Source organism: Rhipicephalus sanguineus, chromosome 1, assembly GCF_013339695.2.
Source record: "Rhipicephalus sanguineus isolate Rsan-2018 chromosome 1, BIME_Rsan_1.4, whole genome shotgun sequence".
NCBI classification, from domain to species: Eukaryota; Metazoa; Arthropoda; class Arachnida; order Ixodida; family Ixodidae; genus Rhipicephalus; species Rhipicephalus sanguineus.
In genome coordinates this window covers 80,735,426-80,755,414 of record NC_051176.1, presented here as the reverse complement: position 1 = coordinate 80,755,414, position 19,989 = coordinate 80,735,426, and the positions used below count along the sequence as shown (strand labels likewise).

The 19,989-nt window shown below is 45.9% G+C and overlaps 1 protein-coding gene across 1 annotated transcript in view; it reads right to left on the bottom strand.

Moving 5' to 3' along the window:
- LOC119393349 (visual pigment-like receptor peropsin) overlaps positions 1 to 19,311 on the bottom strand; it is a 417,337-nt gene extending 398,026 nt beyond the window's left edge. The window contains exon 1 of the mRNA XM_037660326.1: positions 18,987 to 19,311. Within this exon, the coding sequence (XP_037516254.1) occupies positions 18,987 to 19,059 (73 nt within the window). The 5' untranslated portion in view covers positions 19,060 to 19,311. The remainder of the gene's footprint in view (positions 1 to 18,986) is intronic.
- Between the last annotated feature and the right edge of the window lie 678 nt (positions 19,312 to 19,989).

The window sequence follows — 19,989 nt, the reverse complement described above, 5'->3', positions numbered from 1 at the left end:
CGCCGTAAATTCAGTCAGCCTAATCCCTCCACTCTCTCGTCCATGTACTATATATAGAGTGTCTACACAGCCTCCTCTTCCAGCGTTGGTTGGGCTGATTTCTACTCAGTGTGAGTCATGAGTAGAAACGTATTTAGCGGTGGTCACACGTATTGAGCGGTGATCTGCGGCCTACGTGCGCCGCTGATAAAATTTTCGGCCGCTCGCTCTCTATAGCTTCGTTCCGGATGCATTTAGACTAAACTCACGCATCGTTAACTGATACCCTGTACCAACGGAACTGCAAGAACCAACAATCGGGCAACCTCAAATAACTGCGGAAATCAAAGAAATCAAGAGCGAACTACTAGCACCTAATAAGTTGGTGCCAGATTGGAGCTGGCGAATGACCGTTGGTAACCATGGTTTACAGAGTGATCATTCCATTGCGATATGAATTTGAATTTGTAAAAGAAAAAAAAATAGCAGAAAAACTGATCTGGTCAATGTAGCGACGCATGTTTGACTCTGGAAACCGATCGAGTAAGAATAGCGTATTCTTTTATGGCTTTCGTGATAGTAATCAAAAGAAAAGATTTACCCAGTCTGAAAACGTAGTAAAGCATCCTCAATCCGGGGCCCGCATCAAATTTATCTCACCTATACCTTTGAGACATTTCCACAATCGCTCCTACACCTATAGTATATTTATTGTATTCTCACGAGGACAGCGCACCTTATTCGAGCAAGAAAGAAAGAAAGAAAGAAAGAAAGAAAGAAAGAAAGAAAGAAAGAAAGAAAGAAAGAAAGAAAGAAAGAAAGAAAGAAAGAAAGAAAGAAAGAAAGAAAGAAAGAAAGAAAGAAAGAAAGAAAGAAAGAAAGAACTCGTTATCGCTACTACCTTGTCGTCGCCTCGCCGCTAGTCTTACCCTCTTGCGCAGGTTCTATGCCATTTCACGCTTGTTCCCCACCACAAATTCTTATTCCATAACATCCATCACATCGCATTTGTATTGTCTCCTGCAGGTAGAGCATAGCAACACTGGAGAACACATCTTCTAGGGCAGGTTTTAGCTGAGCCTCTAAAAACTGCATGGTATTCCCTTTCTCATCAATTCGACACCCTCATCTGGTCATCACAATTCGATCAAGATTTAACAACTTTCTTATCGATTTGATACTGCGGTAAATACTTTTCTCATTTATTGATTGAAAGGAAAATGAATGAAGGAGTTGTCGCCATCTCTGGGCGACGGCGACCACTTTTCACTTATTTATTAGCATAAAAAATTAAAGAAAGCTCGGCAGGCGTTACGCGCACGTAACGCAAAAAAGGCGAAAGCCTGGCTGCATTCATGTAAAACAAATGAGCCGCAACGAGCAAGTACACATGTTTCGCACTAAATCTACACGCCTCGTGCGAGAACTTTTGCTTTTGTATGTCTTTTTCGAAGGCGTGCAGACTTTAGCGAAGTACCCTCAACAGATATGTTTAAGGCAATACGCGCGATTACGTAGCTGCTCAATTTGTTGATGCTGTGGGTGCTACTACTACTACTGATCATGATGACGATGACGATGATGAATTACGGCTGAGCCTTTTGTAGTGGGTGGGAACCTTTACACCACTCACTCGTTACGCAATTCACACGGTGTGATGGCTTGTGCGGTTCTGTGATTCTGACACGCAATGTTACGCCTTTTAATGTCACTCCATCGCCCGACATGACGTCTGTATAGAGGCTTCTTCTAAAGCTGTTTCAAGCGCTTGCGTGTATCTGTGGTAGATTACTTGACGGGCACGCAGAATGCCTGTGTTCGATACCGCGTCGACCGCTAACGTTTATCTGATTTTTATTAAAGCCACGTGCGTTTTTGTACCGCACGCTGAGTTTTTCAAGGCCAGCGTGTGATGATGTCCGTAAGGCTTTGGCCTTTGAGATTGAAAACAATAAACGTAACATCCGGAGAGTTCGAAAGGTCTAGTTTTAGGAGTCCGCTAATGTTTGTTACATAGAAGTACGATGCACACTCTAGATGCGGTTCAGCCAATACTCATCACATATGTCAATGTCCTAAAAAAACAAGAAACAACAACAAAAAAAGTTGAATCATTTTGTTATATGCTATGTACAGCGACCCTTTTTTATACAGTAGCTCTACATCCTTTCAACATTTGGCTCACATACACTCAAGGGCTAACATACACTCACCTTGAACTACTCAATTAGAATCGACTAGTACAAAATAGAATTAATAAAGCCTAAAAAAAAGAAGTTTCTGTTGTAATTTAAGCAGAATAGTCGCACTAGAATCACAGCATATCAGCAGAAATAAGAAGGAGGAGGCTACGCGAAGTGCCTCCGTGAATAACAGGTGGCTTGAGAAAATCACGAAAACAACAGTACATGAAAAATTATTTGGAGGAGACAAAAGCGAGAGTTCGATTCCGTATTTAGAGTTGAATTTTCATTTACTCAACTACAAAATATTGAAGGGTAGCGCAAACCTTCCATTCGCTGCGCTATAGTGTCAATGCACCACGGGATAATAAATCAGGACGAGTTAAATCGAATCCAATTATACGGCGCGGTGTTTTCTAAGGGTCGTTTTCTTAATTAACGCAGTAATTCCTCGACAAGAAATGAGAAAATGTTCTACCTTCTCATATTCCCTATAATAGGTCAAAGTGGTAAGTGTGCCAGACGAACTGTGTATAAATAGAAATTGAAACACTGTACACGCCAGCGCAGACTCGTGATTGCAACTGTAGGGCTTCTTGAATAATGCCACTGTACTACGCGATGCCTCAAAACAAGCCAGAAAGGGAACTATTGTCGAAGCCCCAAATGTTAATAAGGTTGTAGTTAATGCAAACCGAGAACAAGAACGCCGGTGCAATATTAGAACCTGTAATGACAATCGCAAGAACGCAATATTATGCACGCAGTTAGTCTTGCACATTTGCATGCGGTATTGGTTAACAACAAAAAAAAAAAAAAAAAACGCAGGCGCGTGGAGAGCTGTATCCGGTAAAAAAAAATGCAACAAATTTGACCATTCATTTTGGAAGTGGATAACCTCGATTGTGCAGTGAAATGACAATACAGTTTTTTTCCCGCTTTTTTTTTTATCCTGCCTTTTAAAATTAACATCCGCGTATTTACGCGCGAAAACCACTATGAGATAATGAGGCCCGCCGTAGTGAGGGACTCCGGATTAATTTCGACCACCTTGGTGTTCTTCAACGTCCGCCTACGTGTATAAAGCAAAGGAGTGATTTCGCTTTCGCCTCCCATGAAAATGCGGCCGACGCGGCCGGAAAATAGAGCCGGTGTCTACTAGCTTAGCAACGCGACACCTATCCTACTTATTGTACTTTGACGCTGGCTTCAGTGAAGTCATTTCACCTCGGTGCTGATTCAATGTACAGAACGTAAAGGGCTTGCGCTCGGCCAATCACACAACAGCTACATTCATGACCGCGCTTTCCAGCCGCAGAATAACGTTTCCTCTTTAGCGCCGGCGTAGTTCCTGCTAAGTAAAAACGGAAACTAAACGAAACAAAAACACCCGTCTTCTACACACTAGGATCCTTGTTTGAATTTATAGTTGATACATATGCTCATAACCTCCCGCAATGCAATGCGATATCCTTAAATTTATAATTAAATTCTGGGGTTTCACCCGCTAAAATTGCGGCGTCATCGTGTGGCACCACGTACAAGGACATATTCCATATTAATTATGGCCACCTGAGGCCCGTTAAGGTGCACACGAATCAAACTACGCGGGAACTGTAGCAGGAACTCATCAGCGCAATGCCATAGCCAACTATAGGCAATCTAATTTTTCAATTCATGGGCGGCGCCACCTCGGGCTTTTACATAAATGACTTCCCAGTTTTGTACGTCGTGATGCCAGGATACGTAAATGCGTCCTTACGACCGTTTTCATGCGCATGAGTGCGTGCACTGTAGTACCGTTTATCTGGTTGTTACAGATACAAAACAACAACTTGAACAGTCCATTATGGCGTCCATAAACAAATCCGTGTAATAGTCTGTTAGTTACTCGTGCCGGCGCGCACATTAGTATTCCTGCGATGCATATATGCGTCAGAGGTCGGCATCAAAACAGTCGACTAAGGAAGCGAGTCCATCACACCTATACCAATGTAAGAAAACAACAAAACAAAACAATATATGACACGACGAAAGGTTCCCAGTTGAACTAAGTGAAGAGTTGCGAGAACTACTGCTCAAGTTCGAGACAGGCGTAGACACACACATCTCTCTCTCTCTCTCTCTCTCTCTATATATATATATATATATATATATATATATATATATATATATATATATATATTGTCAACATTGCCGCTTAAATGAGCCCTATTTAGCCTCAAGTTTCGCTCTCTGGTACTGTTTGTGACTGTTATTCACCTTAATGCGATAGACTGACTGTTCGGAACCACGGGGTTCAACCTAGTCCTCTAGTTCAACCAACTCTCGGAAAGAACCGCAGCAGTGGAGAGGGACACGCCGCGCCCGCCGCGCCCGCCGCGCTGACATGGCGCGAGCGGTTGGCGAATGCGAATGCGAAACCGCGGAGAGCTGTCAGCGCAAAGGAGAGTGAAGAGCAAAAAAAAGCAAAGAAAAATTTGATGTGCACATGGCTTTTGCTTTGTTTGTAATTGACTTTTTAAGGTGTTCACTCAGTAGCATTGCGAGCAATTTTTTTCAAAGGGGGTTCAACCATACGTTATGTATGTTCGTGCGTGCGTTTGTATGTGCGCGTGTATATATACACATGCAAAACTGAAATGTTTCAAAACGGGGGGGGGGGGGAGCGATTGAATCCCCCCAACACCCCCCCCCCCCTTCCACCTGTCTACGCCAGTGGTTCACTGCCAGGGGAGAAATTGGCTTTACGCGATTCGACCCGGCCAATAGGAGGAATCCCTCTCTTCTGGTCTTTCAGAGGTGTGACTGTATGCTCCTGCTCTGCCCTTCTCAGTCATGCCGAGAAGACACCCAGGAGTCTGTTGAAACGACAGTAGACACTTGACTCACCGTGCAGAACACGAGAGAGACCGTGTTCTGCTAACCATGCGGGACAAAGCACAATTGCACAGCTATGTGCAACTGTTGGCGCCTTTGAGCCATCTTAATAACATTTTTGTTTCCCTGTCATAGATAGAGGTCGCACACGCCTTCGTTTGAAATTATTTGCATATATGTGAAAATTTATTGTGCCTATATCTGCGATACAGGAGGCCCAAAACTTTTTTTGCCAGCCTTTTTTTGGCGCCTAAAACGAGCTTTTTTAATGCCTAAAAATCCGGCCTCTAATGACAATGTTCAGGTGAAGAAGATGTGTATAATAAATGCCCACAATATATATATCAGACTCTTTCTCCATACTGAACGTTTATTCAGTATTTGTACTTACTTAATTTGTACTTAATATTCATTTGAAAGAAAAGTGTGAAGTATACAATAAATACTGAAACATAACAAAATTTAACTTTGCCGACAGCGCACGCCGAGGAGCAAGACTTGGGGCACAATTTGCTGCCATCGTCTTCGTGGCCTTATTCATGCTAGAGAAATTACATACGTAAAAATGACAGGTGAGCCTTTACGATAAAGCTGTCGCGCGTTTTATCAGACTCGCAAGAAGGAGATTGAGCTAAATGCTCGATAATAAATGTTCCTTAACAAACCTGCTATTCTTATCCGTTATTTTTAAACCTTACCCACGGAAAAGATAACGCTCAGGCCCATATAAAAACCTTAATAACTAAATATGGTATCATGCACATGCTTCAAAATTTTTTCATGCAGCCTTTTTGAATGACAGGGAAGTCAGTTTCCAATTGCATTCATTTAGGACTAGATGAAAAAGTGTCAAATTCGGAGTAAAAAGAATGGACATCGTCGGCTTCACGGCGCAAGATGAAGCATTGAAAGCGACAGCGAGGAATATACAGCGCTGTGCTATATCACGTCAGACGTCGTTTAAGAATAAGCAATCGTTACATGCTGGCGCGACTCAGAACACGCAAGACTAATGCTCCTGCGCAATATATTATATAAGCCTTATCCTGACAGGTATTTGGTGCCTCACGATGAGATGAGACAGAAAGAAAGGCGTCGGAGATTTCCTGGCTAGTGCTTGTACCGCTCGTTGCACTCACGCCTGTACGCACACATGGTGTGCTACGCACAGTACGCACACGGCTGTTTAGCGGGAACGCTAACGTGTGCGTTCGTGCGCACAACGTCCATGCCAGTAGCTGCAGGCAGAACGCTGTCCTGGCTCTTCCGTACGGCCGCATCTCTGCAAGCATTCTCACTGCGCGCCTGATCCGCGCATGCGCCTTCTATCCAGTGACAGGCAGCGGCGATGACACAGACAGCGCAAACGTAACTTAGGTATAAAAATAATTGAGGGCCTCTGCGTAACCTCCCGCACTTATCTGTCCCTACTTCACTGACACTTCTATAAAGGCAACGTGGATCACCTCCTAGGTACCGGCCAACGCCTTCAAAAGTTAATCAAGCGCCACCTTCGTGGCCTGGTATACCACCCAGGGCGCCCACCTGACTTAAAGCACTGGACACACGGCCGCCCAACACCGGCCGCTCCAGCAGGACTTTATCGGAGAGAGAGGCCTACCCATATCAAATGAGCATACGCTGTGGGGTACACTCGCGCAAATAAAGAAAAGTGCAACAGAAACCTTTGGAGCAATGAGAGATTCATGCGAGAGCCCGTTTCCAATATTTCTGCTTTCAAATTATCGAACGAATTCACATCCACTCTCGCATTATCATATTAGACAAAGTTAGGGAAGAAATTAAGTAGTTATTCATATTGTTTTATGGTTTTCTAAAAGACATCTGCTTATTGAGCGTATAACGGCAGTTTCCCGCATTCTCCCAATATGTTAGTGCCCAATATGTCCCGCGATAAAGTGGACCAAGTGACTCATCGGTAGCATATATCTGACGGGGAAAGAGACGCTCAGAGGGAGCATCTACCAGCCAGGTTTGCCAGGCCTGTAGCAAAATCAACATCATCATCCCAACCACAAGCATCAGTATGGAACCTGTCAACTGAGCATGCACTCAAGCGAGAAAAGCTTGTTATATACGTGCAGTCAGTACCGAGATTTTCTGAAATTCCCGATTCTGCTGCGACGCGCCTTTTTTCAAACTGTCACGCGAACTTTCGGTCCGACGTAACACAGCGGTGGTATTTCCTGCGTGCCCGGGGCGCACAGTTTCGATATCTCCTGGGTAGGGGACTTCAATTCTAATGATTAATATATCAAATTACGAGTCTTCTTTCTGGGATTTTTAAAAAAATGGGTATGCCATAAATTGTCTAGTCCTACAACTTCTCCGTATAAGTAACTGCACCCAAGTTTAAATTAAAAAGGGAATTAACGAGTTTTACTAAATTAACTCTTATAATAACTCTTAATTAACTTAAAAACTCTTATACGAGTAGTTCTTGCTTACATTTATGCACATGAATTTCAGTAATCATTTTAATGCGACACGTTGCTTACATTCTGCGAAGCAGGATTAGACGTGTGCTTACTTGCACAAAGTTCAATGTGAGCAAAATAAAAAGCAACGCACGAGAGCGAATACCGAATGAGCATTCAAGAAACACTATAGAACGTCCTACTAAATGCCAGCCATACCAAAAGGTGTACGCATCTGAGCTGGTTGGTTCATGATTATATGCAGGAAACAGCGCCATAAGACTGGACGAAACGAAATAACAGCGCAGTGGTCTGTGTTCATTCGCTTCTTCCCGTCTTATAGCGCTGATTCCGGCATATAAAGCTTGGCGAAGTTAGCGCGTGCGAATCGTTGCTATGCACTAGTGCAAGCCCTCGAACTAGAGTACATAATACCAAGGCTAAACACCTACAAAGGGAATCTCTCTGCAGCGCACTATATGCAAAAATTCACTCGGGTGAAAGCAGTTTCCGAGTGCACCAGGGATCAGATATACATTTGCAAAAATCCTTTCGCGGAAGCTGCTCGTAAACGCATTAAACCTCCGCAGTCTCCCAAGTGCGAAGCGACCTACTCTTCGTTCTGCTTCAGGCACCAGAAGTGCAAACAGTTGTCAAAGCAGCTGAAAAAGCACGCGGGTTAAAAATGCCCGCGAATTCTGCTTTGTGCGTGAAGCGCGACAAACTACCACAGAATCCACGAGGCCTTGGCTTACCATCTTCCATCGCGCACCCTTTTCGCGTTAGTGACTCCATAGACGAGAAGGCGGAGTAACGCGAACGCCGCTTCCATTATTATATTTTTAAATGACGCGAACGGCGTAAAGACGAAGTGAACGCGCAGCTCGCGTGCCTTGAGCCACGCTTGAGAAGTCACGTGATGCCTTTTGTACCGTTTCGTGCTCACTCCGTGATCTCGTTCAAGGCCAGATTCGTATGAGACATCTAAGACCTTTGCCTTGTTAAAGTATATTGGAAGACGAACCATTATATTATACACCAAATGCACATCCACTGCTGAAGCCTCAGTAGTCTCGATTGCAGTCAAACATGTAGCGAGCGACAGCACCGGGAAGTCAGCACTGGTTATCTCCGACTTTCAAGCAACGTGCAGAATGTACATACACGTAAGGCAGATTTCGAAGAATCGCGCGAAGAATATTAGGCGACGCAATCCAAGATGAACATGCGATCATACGGTGTCCAGGACACGACGGCATCCCAGGCAACGAGAGGGTGCACTCCCTAGCTCGAGAACTTACAAACTTAACTGGTAATCACAGCCTTTGCAAAAGACAGACCGTTTGCGGCCCAATACATCCTCCAACCCCAACGTCGCAAGAGAGAACGTCTGACGCTTTAAGCGTGTTTCAGAAGCAGATTTCAGAGGTATATTTCACCACCGTGTACTTACTTTTAATTCAATTTTAATCTGTTATGTTCCAATCAGTTGTGCAATTGCTTTGGCTGTCGTCACTATTGTGGTGCGTGTACATATGCTCCTTTTATTACATGCTGAGTTACATTCTCCACTCCGCGTCTCTCTCTCGCTATTGGAAAGAAAAATATTTGCAAAGCGGCCATAGCGCCACTTTATTGAAAAACGAGTCCCTGGCGGTAACGAAATCGCTTGAAAGAACGACCGCGGAATGTGTTCTTTACATGTGCCACGCGCTCTTGTGTGTGTGTGCGTGTTTTCGGAAACATTGGCGTGATCGATTGCTCATGGTGTTGACATTAATCCAAGTGCGCCGTCTCCAATTCCAAGCCTTCTTACGTTATACATCAACTTGCAGCAATTGCACCTCTTTTTTCCCACATTCTGGTATTTCTGTCTTTTTTTGTCCCTTTTTTTTCGTTCTTGAGAGTAGTCAGCAGAGGTGCCTCAGATTTCACGGCTCTCCACTCGAAGGTCACTTGGATCACTTTATATGTCACGTACGACGCCGCGTTGTAAAAAAGGAAAAATAAAACGACATCTAATGCCTTCCTTATTGTGCCTTAGACCTAGTGGCCAAAGCTGATGTCGGCAGCCATCGCCACAGCTGAAGTTCATGGAGAATTATCACCTATATATCTATATAAATAATACATGGATAGGTGAAAGGAGGTGCACTGGACATGGCGAAAACATCGCACAAAAAAAAATCAGATGACACGTAAGAACAGTTCGCACTAACGTTATCGGGACGAACCAGAGAAATCGCTCCATCATAAGAACGGCCAAGCACCACCATACACCCAATCAAGAAAGCATCTCGATCTGTCAATCCTCCCAGTGCCCGGGCAGGGTAAGTTTTGCCGTGTTGAGTCAAATTAAGCCGCAGGCTCCACTCATGGTGGTGCCCTTCCGTCAATTCATATGTTTTAGCTTTGCAACCATACTTCCCCCCGAACACAAATACTTCGGTTTCCCGGAAGCTGCTCGCGGAGACATTTGATTAACTCAGGCGGATCGCTGGTTGGCATCGTTTATGGTCAGTACAAGGGAGGTATCTGATCACCTTTTAAAACGCCCCACAAGTGGGGTGTTTTAATCGCCAATGTACGCAAACTTTCTGACACCGAGAATGACTAAATCCTCCTCTTTTACGGATGATCGATCGACTGGACTGCATGGTACCCATATCGAGCCTTATTGGGCCGTATCTAACGCGATCGTACAATCATCGGACCATATCCGAGCCCAATAGACCCTAACGACACGCATCCCAACCTTATCAATCCCTGTAGGTGTCGTCGCAACAGCGATCGGCTTTCATCAACCTTACCGAACTTGATCCCACCACAAAGGTACCCATGTTTTGATCCGTGCCCGATCGAACTGCGTAGGAGGCATCCGAACCTTGTCGGTCTTTATCGGACTCGTTACAGCTGTTATCGTATCTTATCAAACTTACCGCACTTGATCCGATCACACACGTGCCCGTATGTCTCTTTAGCGCCTTTTTATCCGATTCGATCTCCTATCGGTTGTAATGGGACCCATATAACCCTTTATCAGCGTTTATCATTATTGTCGACCCTTCCATACAAGTCCAGACATGTCGATACATTTCCGAGGACGAGGGTTCGATACCTTACGCACTTGCAAGGTTCGGGGTACGAGTACTCCTACACTTCGTACGTGAAGTGTTCTGGACAATGTCTAGTCTATACCTCCCTGCATTTCCGTTCGTCCCCCCTATTTTTCTCGACGGCTCACTACTGCCATTTGCATATACTTTGGCTGGGGGTGGCCTTCACGAAGGCCTACTCACATCGAATTGGAATGGCCAGCAGCCCGACATGTGATAACTGTAGCTGCGAGGAGACAATCGCCCATCTTCTCTGTGAGTGTCCTCGCTTCAGTGTACCAAGAGAAGAACTGTCCAAAGTGTTTGATAGACTTGACAATCGTCCACTGTCGGAGGAAAATATCTTAGGACACTGGCCGAAAGCGTCCTCGGCACGGAAGGCTTTGAAAGCGTTGTTGCGCTTTTTGCGCACAACTAGTCTCATAGACAGACTTTAGGCAGTGTCGTTTATCGTATTTTTGTTCTTTTTTTTTCTTCTTCTTCCTCTTCTTTTTGTAACATCTCTTTTCTATTACCTTTCACTCCCCCCTCCTCTTTCTCCAGCACAGGGTAGCCAGCCGGTCTGAGAACTGGCTAACCACCCTGTCTTTCCGTTTTTCTTCTCCTCCTCCTCCTCCTTACGTTCGGGGAATGCGATGCGGTCTTTTACTCTCGTATTCACGGGAATGACCAAACAGGCTTAAAAGGCACTGAATATGTATCAGACAGCTTTACTTCGGCGTCTACAGCTTTTCCCTCGAGTGTTCAGCGACAAAGGATCATGGCCCTATTTATGTATATATGATTAAATTTTTCATTGCATGTAGCTGGGCCGTAAAACCGTGCGAGCGGTTGCTGTTTCCGAAACGGGTTCGCAATGCTATAGCCATGAAAGCTTTTGTCGATATTTCTTTGTCGTTGCCGCAGGGCGACGGCGTATCGAACGCGTCACCGCGGCGTGCGCGTTGCTGAAAGAGAGCAGCGCTATTACACTGCTTCCGCTTTCTCTGCTTTCCGTCGACTCCGTTGTTTGCGCAATCGAAGCGGGCCTAAGTGAGAGGCGTAAAGGCGCTGTCACCGCCTGCATGGCCTGTTGCTTCCGCTTTTCTTTTCTCATAACTGGTGAAAGAGTGTGACGATAAGAGAAAGTTGTGTTCCGTTTTTGGCAGAGAGAGAAGAGATTAGAGTTATCACTTCGTTAGCGATCCTCCGTCCCTCAGAAGCGCGAAACGGGAGAGCTGGTACGGAAGCATGGCAAGGAAGGGAGGAAGGAAAACGAGAGAGAGGAAAGGCAGGGACGTTAACCAGTTTGGCATAACCGGTATGCTACCCTGTGCAGGGGAAAGGGATGGGGGAGATTGAAAATAACGGGTACCAACTAATGGGACGCAGGCGAAAGCACAAACAGACAGAACAAAGCGCTAGTGACAGCTGATTTAACATTTCAGAATAAACATTCCAGAATGAACATTCAGTCTTCGGTAGCGCGTCGTCTTGTCTGTATGTGCCTCCGCTTGTGTCCCATTAGTTCGCGCCCGTTATTCGCCATGCTTCTCGCCTCCTGGACGCGAAATCGCCGTAAAGTACGGTAGCGTTTAAATTATCGTTTCTTTCTTTGTTTTTTTTTTCCTTTTTTTTTACACTCTACAAAATGTTGTAAGAAAGTGCACTTTGACCAAGCCCCAGGCGGCTCAACGATTTTGGCCTCTTTCCCGCTTAGAACACTTAATTGTGACCGCAAAAAAGTGCGAAAGACAGTCGTAAGAGACTTACTTAGCCACGGCCGGATTCATTCAACTCGGTGCTCAATTTGTCTGCTAGCTGAGCGAGTGGCGTCAGCAGCACCCTCTCTTCGACGCTAATTTACTAGTGCTGCTTCGCTGCTGAAGTCTGACTTATTATTTTGTAACCACCGTAGTAGCTTAGCGGATATAGGTGTAGCGCTTCTAAACTCGAGGAGGAGGGTTCGATTCCCGGCTACGATTGTTGCATTTGTGGGGGAGAAATGCGTAAATATCCCTGCGCTTAGGTTAGGGCGCGCGTTAACGAACCTCTAGGCGGTTATGACTAACGCGGATATCCCCTACTACGCCGTGCCTCATTAATATTAGACGTAAAACCACAGCATTTAGTTTAATGAGTGTTTATCGCGATGGGGGCTTTGCTAGTGTGCCAAGACAGTGCCCCATAAAGCGCAGTGCCAAGTAGGTGTCGTTTACACGCGTGCACGTTTAGCCTGCACATCATAAACGCGATGGTGTGTCTAACCTTCTCTTTAGTATGCTCCGTAGTTAGCGGAACAACACTTCCAGTTACTTGCGACGCTGAACCTTACGGCAGCTTCTGCGTACAGTGCAAAAATTTGAGAGCAATTTCTCACCCGCTTTGCATGCGCATTTCATGAAGCTTGGTTTGTAGGCGCAATCAGCATATGCTTAGATGAAGACGTGTTCATGCGAATGGACAATTGCGGAGCATTTCGAGACAACGGGACCGTCCCATGCTTGCCAACTCTTTCTTCACTCGATAAAGCACGAACAAGCGCGAATGAAACGTAGATATCGTTCGTCACATGCTCTTGGAAGCTCTGCTGCAGTCATGAACGTACACGTACTTTCTCGTTGCTCTGTTTCGTCCAGGAATCAATATAGGACAATGCAGCGCTTGCTTTTCTTTAGGTGCGACTTAAATTTTAACTGACTGCTCTGTCCTAGCTTCAAGAGATGTAGAAAATGAGCGTTCTATAATGATATGCGCCGAAATTCAGTCACTTCCAAATTGTGGATGTGATTAAAACACATGCATGCGTGCTCAAGAGTGTATATTCATGATGCGTTATTGACCACCTAAAACACTCATGCATACAAGGCAGCGTCGGTTTACCCTTAAATGCGTCACAAATTCTTTAGCATCACGCCGGGGGATGGAGTACCGGCGGTGTCAATAAACTGTATACAACATAACGATGACGGTGATGATTGCATGCTATACTGGCATTCCCTTTGAAACGGACCGAATGTACCACCTTGCCTGTGTTCTTTCACCTATTGAGCTCCAGCATACTACTTCTTTGTTATTTTAATTTGTTTTTACAAGCCTGTATTTGTATGATATTATAAACGCCTGTAAAGACACCTGTTCTGTGAAAATGCCGTCCACTTTGAAACCCCGAGCCCTTCTTAAAGATGCACGGTTTCTTCCACGGAGTTTCTTGGGTGAATATCCGAACATTCAATCGCAGTATGTTCAGCAGTTTTAGCATTTTTCTTGCAACAGACGCATGACTCCTCCTGCTGTGAATGTAAACTCCGGTATGTTCTTCTTCTCTAGCCGCTGTTTCGGTCTTTAAATAAAGAAGACCTTGTGTTATCATACATATGTTGCCTCCAGATTTCGTTTTTGTCGTTTTTATAAATCACCGTTGTCCTTTCTTGTTTTCGTCTCTTGCATCAAATCTGCAGTCTCTCTCTCTTTCTGTCACAGCTCCATGGTTGCCTTTCAATTACCCTGCACACTGTTGCCAACTTCCTTAATATTTTACTCTATTCCATGTCCACGCGTTTTACGAAAAGATATTTGTGCACTCCAGGCGCCCATTGGTTTTTATCCATATCCTAAGTATTTCCTCAAAACTCACTTCAAACGAATCCGAGCATACGTCAGCCTGCACTGCCTCACTTGTGGTTGTTCTGTGGTGCCCTAAAGGGAATCGGTCCAATGACCTTTGGCCAACTTCTAAGGCCGATAAAACCTCGGATTTATAGCCTAGAACTGCACTCAGGAACGTTAGCGCTGATACCGTGGCTCCGTTTAATATCCTACGCATCCATTCATATTTATTGCAGACCCATAGCGCTCTGCGTTTCATTGTTGCTGCATTTCGCTTCGCTTTTAGTCTCATATGGGGGACACAGATCTATCCTTCATTTACGAATTTACGTAGGTACTTATATCGCTTTACTCCGGGAAAGGCTTGCTATTGAACTCATACAGCGCAACCATTCATTCCTGCATCAAAAAATCAAGATTCCAATTTCTCTGCGATAAAGTGAATTCTGTCGTTTCTGCTCGTTTCGGCAACTGCACGAGTAGTTACGCCCTTGGAGGTTTCCAGACAAACGCCATTAGGTACAACGTCAAGTGCCTTTGAATCAAAGTGTTCAAGTACACGAAAACAAACCAAAGCCTTCGAAAGAAGGAGCGCAAAGGGCCAGCAAATATTCAAACTCTATTATACCCTGCGCAATGGGCGATGCGAACAAAAACTCACAGGGCCCCTCGTGCATTCGCCTAAGATGACTCGAGGGCGAAAGCCATCTTTTTATTCTCAGTTGATGGTACTGATCCCCCCGCCCCCGAAATCTTTCTGCACATAGCATAGTTTTGCACTGCCTCCGGGATCAGAGGCATTGCAAGCTTTCTGCACCTCACGTGTTTCCGGTATCAGCCCGCCTATGACAAAGCGACAATGTCGTGTGATGACGCCATGATGTGACGTCACGAAGACGTCACAAATTTTGGTGACCTGTGACGTCATGATGATGTCGTAGAGTGACGTCATCTCATAGTGATTTTTGCATCACTCGTGTGGACGCCGGCGGCGGTCACTTTTCGCGTTTGATGAGGCGTATATAAGGCTTTCGCCTTGATAAATGCTGGGTGCTATCTCTACTCCCGATCATGTCCGTCTCTAGCGAAGCAGTATGCACGAAACTGTCAGAAATTAGAGCAAGAACAGCTGTGACATGGATATTTTTCCTGCTCTGCACGAACTAAATGCATCCTTGCTTCTGTGAACTGTGTGACGCGCGCCCGGTCAGAGGGTTGCAGTAAGCTCCGCTAATGCGGCGTGCGGAAGATAAATCAAACATTAGAGCTTTCTGTTCTAGGAGGCGCAAGTCAAACACCAGCTTAGGCGTTAGCGCTTAAGCTGACACCAAAAGGGGAGGATTTACGGTATAGAAACTGCAACAGTTAGCGCTGATGATCTCGGACGCCAAAATTAAGTCCCACCTGTCGCTATACAGACGCTCGCGGCATTGCTACATCTGAGCATCTTGGTTGGCCCTATACGACACTGTTCGCTGGTTACGCATAGGTCTCTGTGGCTACCGGGCGATCGCGCGGCTCTTTTAATGTGTTCGTTCACGACGCCCATCGCGGTTTCGGCCGCACTTCCCCGTCGCGAGCGTGACACGTGTCGCCCCCACGCCGCGCGAAGACGAAGTTGCGTTCTTGGCCTTCCCATCTTGGCCCTCTTCGTCCTCCTCAGCACTCTGCTTCTCTCTCGCCCCTGCACGTTCGTATTAATAAAAAAATAAAATAAAAATTCTACGCGTAGTTTTTCAGAAAGAGCATGTCAGTCAAGTTCTTACGGATGCATAGTATTTTTTCTTTCTTTTTTGTACTGATACTTTCCCAAAAAGCAGCACCACAAAAAATAAGAAAGAAAGAAAGAAAGAAAGAAAGAAAGAAAGAAAGAAAGAAAGAAAGAAAGAAAGAAAGAAAGAAAGAAAGAAAGAAAGAAAGAAAGCACATCACCACCTTTTTTTTTATTAGGCAAAGAAGGTCTTATGATCCGCATACACGTGGAGCTTGTATAGTGCTACAACCCTCTCAGTTTGCTCATGCGTGCAACTTCTGGTGTACAGCGCCCAGAAAATAAAACCCATTCCGAGTTCGAGCCGGTGTATCTCTTTTTATCTATATACATGGAATGTTTCACACGTTCTTTGAGGACCTGTTAAACCTTCTTGTTAACACATCAAAGGGGTGATAAAGATCATTCGTTGTGAACACTGGCGGCAGATTCGTCTGTACCGAGGTTATGCGTAGAACACACAGCACCGTGTCCTGTATGTTCTTCGTCCCGTTTTCTGCGCTGTTCTGCCACAATCTACCTGTATATGCAGTGCGTTGCGCAAGAGTCAGATTGGTGTAGCGCCTACCTTCCCTTCCTCTCATTCGCTGACTGTTTTCTTTCATTTTCGAGTGTTCTGCGCTACTAAGATCGCGTTTGCAACCCTTCGATTCGCCTGTCATCCCTTCCTCAGTACCTTGCTGATATGCCTGTGAATTCCCGCACATTTCTACACCCCGTAACCTTCTCCCCCTCACCGTTCCGTGGCGCCACTCCGGCCCGCTTTTCAGATCACTAAAACCCACTCGGAAAACGCCCCGATGCAGTTATTGGGCAGAAGGGGGGGGGGGGGGGGGGCATCCTTCAGGAATGCCAACAATCCTTCCACCAGCCATCGCCCAACTTTCTTACTAGTTGTTCATGATTCCTTCTTGCGCTTCGTATTGCGAGATGGGGACGAGACAGGGATATACAAGACAGGTGGTGTGCAAGCTAGCCCAATTCAACGCCCTGCTAAATTCTTACAAGTGTCTGTAGAAGGCATGCGCGTCCAAGCTCTCATTGACACCAGCGCTACAATTTCGATCACTCGTACCTACTTTTGTTCTTGCCTTCGGAAAGTTACCGCACCCCACTGCGCGCCCTACTCTTCGTGGAGCGGCCAACGCTATCGCTTATCCGAAAGCTCAAACCCGACAGTTACAAAGAAGTATATACTGCCAAACACACATTGCTTCGCAATAAGTTTGCCAGTTTTCGCGCCACCGCGGGGTCAACTTTTCCAATGGATGGCTAGAATGTCGTCTTTTCTTCTCGCGGAGTGCTTGTCTTGATCTCGGACCGCATGCCGGCTTTACTCCATAAATTGAACGGCAGCGGCCGATCAAAGAACGTCGTTGGAGGGTTTCGTCAACAGGACTTTCTCCGCGCAACAAGTGTTTTTCCTTGAACGTCTTTATATAGCCCACTCTTGCCCACCTCCATTGGGAGAGGAGAATGAGCGGGCGCGCGCTTTTAAACTTCAGAATGCGAGAAGTTGTCACCTTCGAGAAGCGAGAATCGTGGAACAAGGATTGACAACGGTACAACTTCTCTATCGAGCCATGCCCAGTCGTGATTTGGAGAATGCTGGCGCGTCTTTTGGTTTTTCGCGTAACAATGTGTGCTGCGTGTTCTTTATGAGTGAAAGTAAGAGTTTCGGTCTAATATTTACATCCGGTTTTGGTCAGATGTTTGGAACCAGAAATAATAATACAGCGGCCTTTTCGCTACTAATCACTGGACTTGCGTTGCTTATAGCAAAAAGAAGAAAAAAAGAGAAAAACAATTTCATTTTACGTTTTATTTTCAGCAGGTTTCAGGTCCTGCCAGCTTGTGTTTTTTTTTTTCTTTCATCAGTTTGATGCGCAAGACGTTTCGGCATTTTTTCAATCTTCGTCGGCACGTAAAATGTCACCCAGGGTGGCAAGCTATGTGCGAACTTTTTAATGGAAAGGCGCCAAATAACATTATAATACTGGCTCATCGACAAACGATATTTTGTGCCATAGTTCCTGACGCAACGAATTGTTCCGCATTTTATGCGGAAAGCTTTTCGCTATTTGTCTCAGGCACGCAGTGAGGCGATACGGCGTTAAGAAATGATTACGGCGACATAACGGCATCGGCATTCGCGAATGTACCACCCGCAGTAGCGCTCGATTCGATACCAAAGTTGAACAAAGTAGCGTAACAGCAGGAGCTCGGAGTGGCGTTATACGGCCAGACCTCGCCGATCCAAAACTTTTATCTGCTTCAGTGATCCATGCGGAACAAAAATGGGCGCTAGCATATTTATGCACCTGAATAAATTTTCCGTAAAGAGGATTATCCGATTATTTCCGCTCTCTTCTTTGTTTAAAGCTGCGCTCCACGAAAAAGCATTAAAGCGAGATGCCGAAAACTGCTCCGATCACAGCATAAATTAACAAGCGGTTTCGGTGTTTAGCGGGTCGTTCAGAGTGAGATAATCAGGTGGTTTATGAAGTCTCAACTCTCCAAGCCACTCTCTTTTTTTTTCTTTTTTTTTACCCGCTATAATACTGCGTAAAGTGGCCTGGAATAATGAGTCGTCTTCGCTGTGTCCATGTTAATAAAAAAAAAGAAACAAAAAGTCTGACAATGCATCGAGGAGCACCTTTCGTTGCAGCTCGCTCTGCTTGATATGGTCTGTATTGTATCACTCGTTTTTTACCTGCACTGTCACTTCTCTTTCATAGGCAGAAACACGCGCCCGAACGCGCCACTATATACTTATCGAGCAAAGGTCGCCAAATTTGATGCGCTCGTCGTCGCATCAAATTTGCGTCCTATACAAAGACCATGGCCCTGACAGACACAGAACCACTCGCGAAAAAAAAACAAAACATAATCATGAAGGAAACACAGCCCTTCGACTAATGGCCCGACGCGTCAGTAAATGGGGCAATAACGCCGAATACACGAACAAGAGGCGTGCGAATGTACGGCCAGACACCGGGGCCCGTGACTACGAGGTCCTCTAGGAGCTTACCGACAGCGAGTAGGTAGCTGCCAACGAGGACGTCCCGACGACCGTCGGCCAGCAGCTCCGTCGTGTTGTTCATGTTTGCTCACTTCTCAGGACGCGCGGCCTCGTTGTTGCCGTCAACGGTGCGGAAAGTCCGACGGGACACACAGCAAAAGTGTCACTCCCCCGCACTTTTTTGTTTGTTTCTTCTACAAGCAACGTGTATCTCGCAGGCGATGGAGTCCCACTTCACCGGAGCTTGCTCACACACGAGGTGGTGGCACGAGGCGCGTGCGTCAGAGATTGCGTGCTCTTCGAAGAAGCTCAGCGGCGTCCTGACACCGCCGGCCGGCTACAGTGCGCGGAGCAGTGTGAGCGTCGACACGGAGCGCGCGCCGAAGAAATCAGAGAGTGGGAGAGGAGGTGGCGCGCGGCACTGGAATGGTGAGGGCGAGATTACTGCTTGAACGAAGGAGAGATGGAGAGCGCTTATAAGGGGCCGACGCCACCTGCCGCGCGGGACAGCGGCGCTGCTGCGCACTCCAAGCTCGCAAACCGAGCACGCCAGCAGGTGTCGGCGCAACAATATGGTGCTTACTGTGTTTTACTTTACTTTTTCTTTCTAGGCTAGGAGAATCGCACTTTGTCTGCACGATAGGAAGGTTACAAATAATATTAATTGTCCGGGGTTTACGTCACAAAAGCACGATATGATTATGAGGAACGCCGTAGAGGAGGGCTCCGGAAATTTCGACCGTGCACCTAAATCTTCGTACACGGGCCTCCAGCATATCGCTTCCATCGAAGCGTGCCGCCGCGACCGGAATTCGATCCCGCGACCTTCGGGTCAGCAGTCGAGTACCGTAACCACTAGACCGCCGTGGCGGGTAATATAAAGGTTACAGCCACGTATCGTAAGAGCAGGCTTCCCGGCAGCAATTTCAGTCAAGGTTAATAAACTGGCTACGTATTGCAGCAGTTATCAATTTTGACTGCAAGTTACAAAGCTTCGCACTACGTACTACAT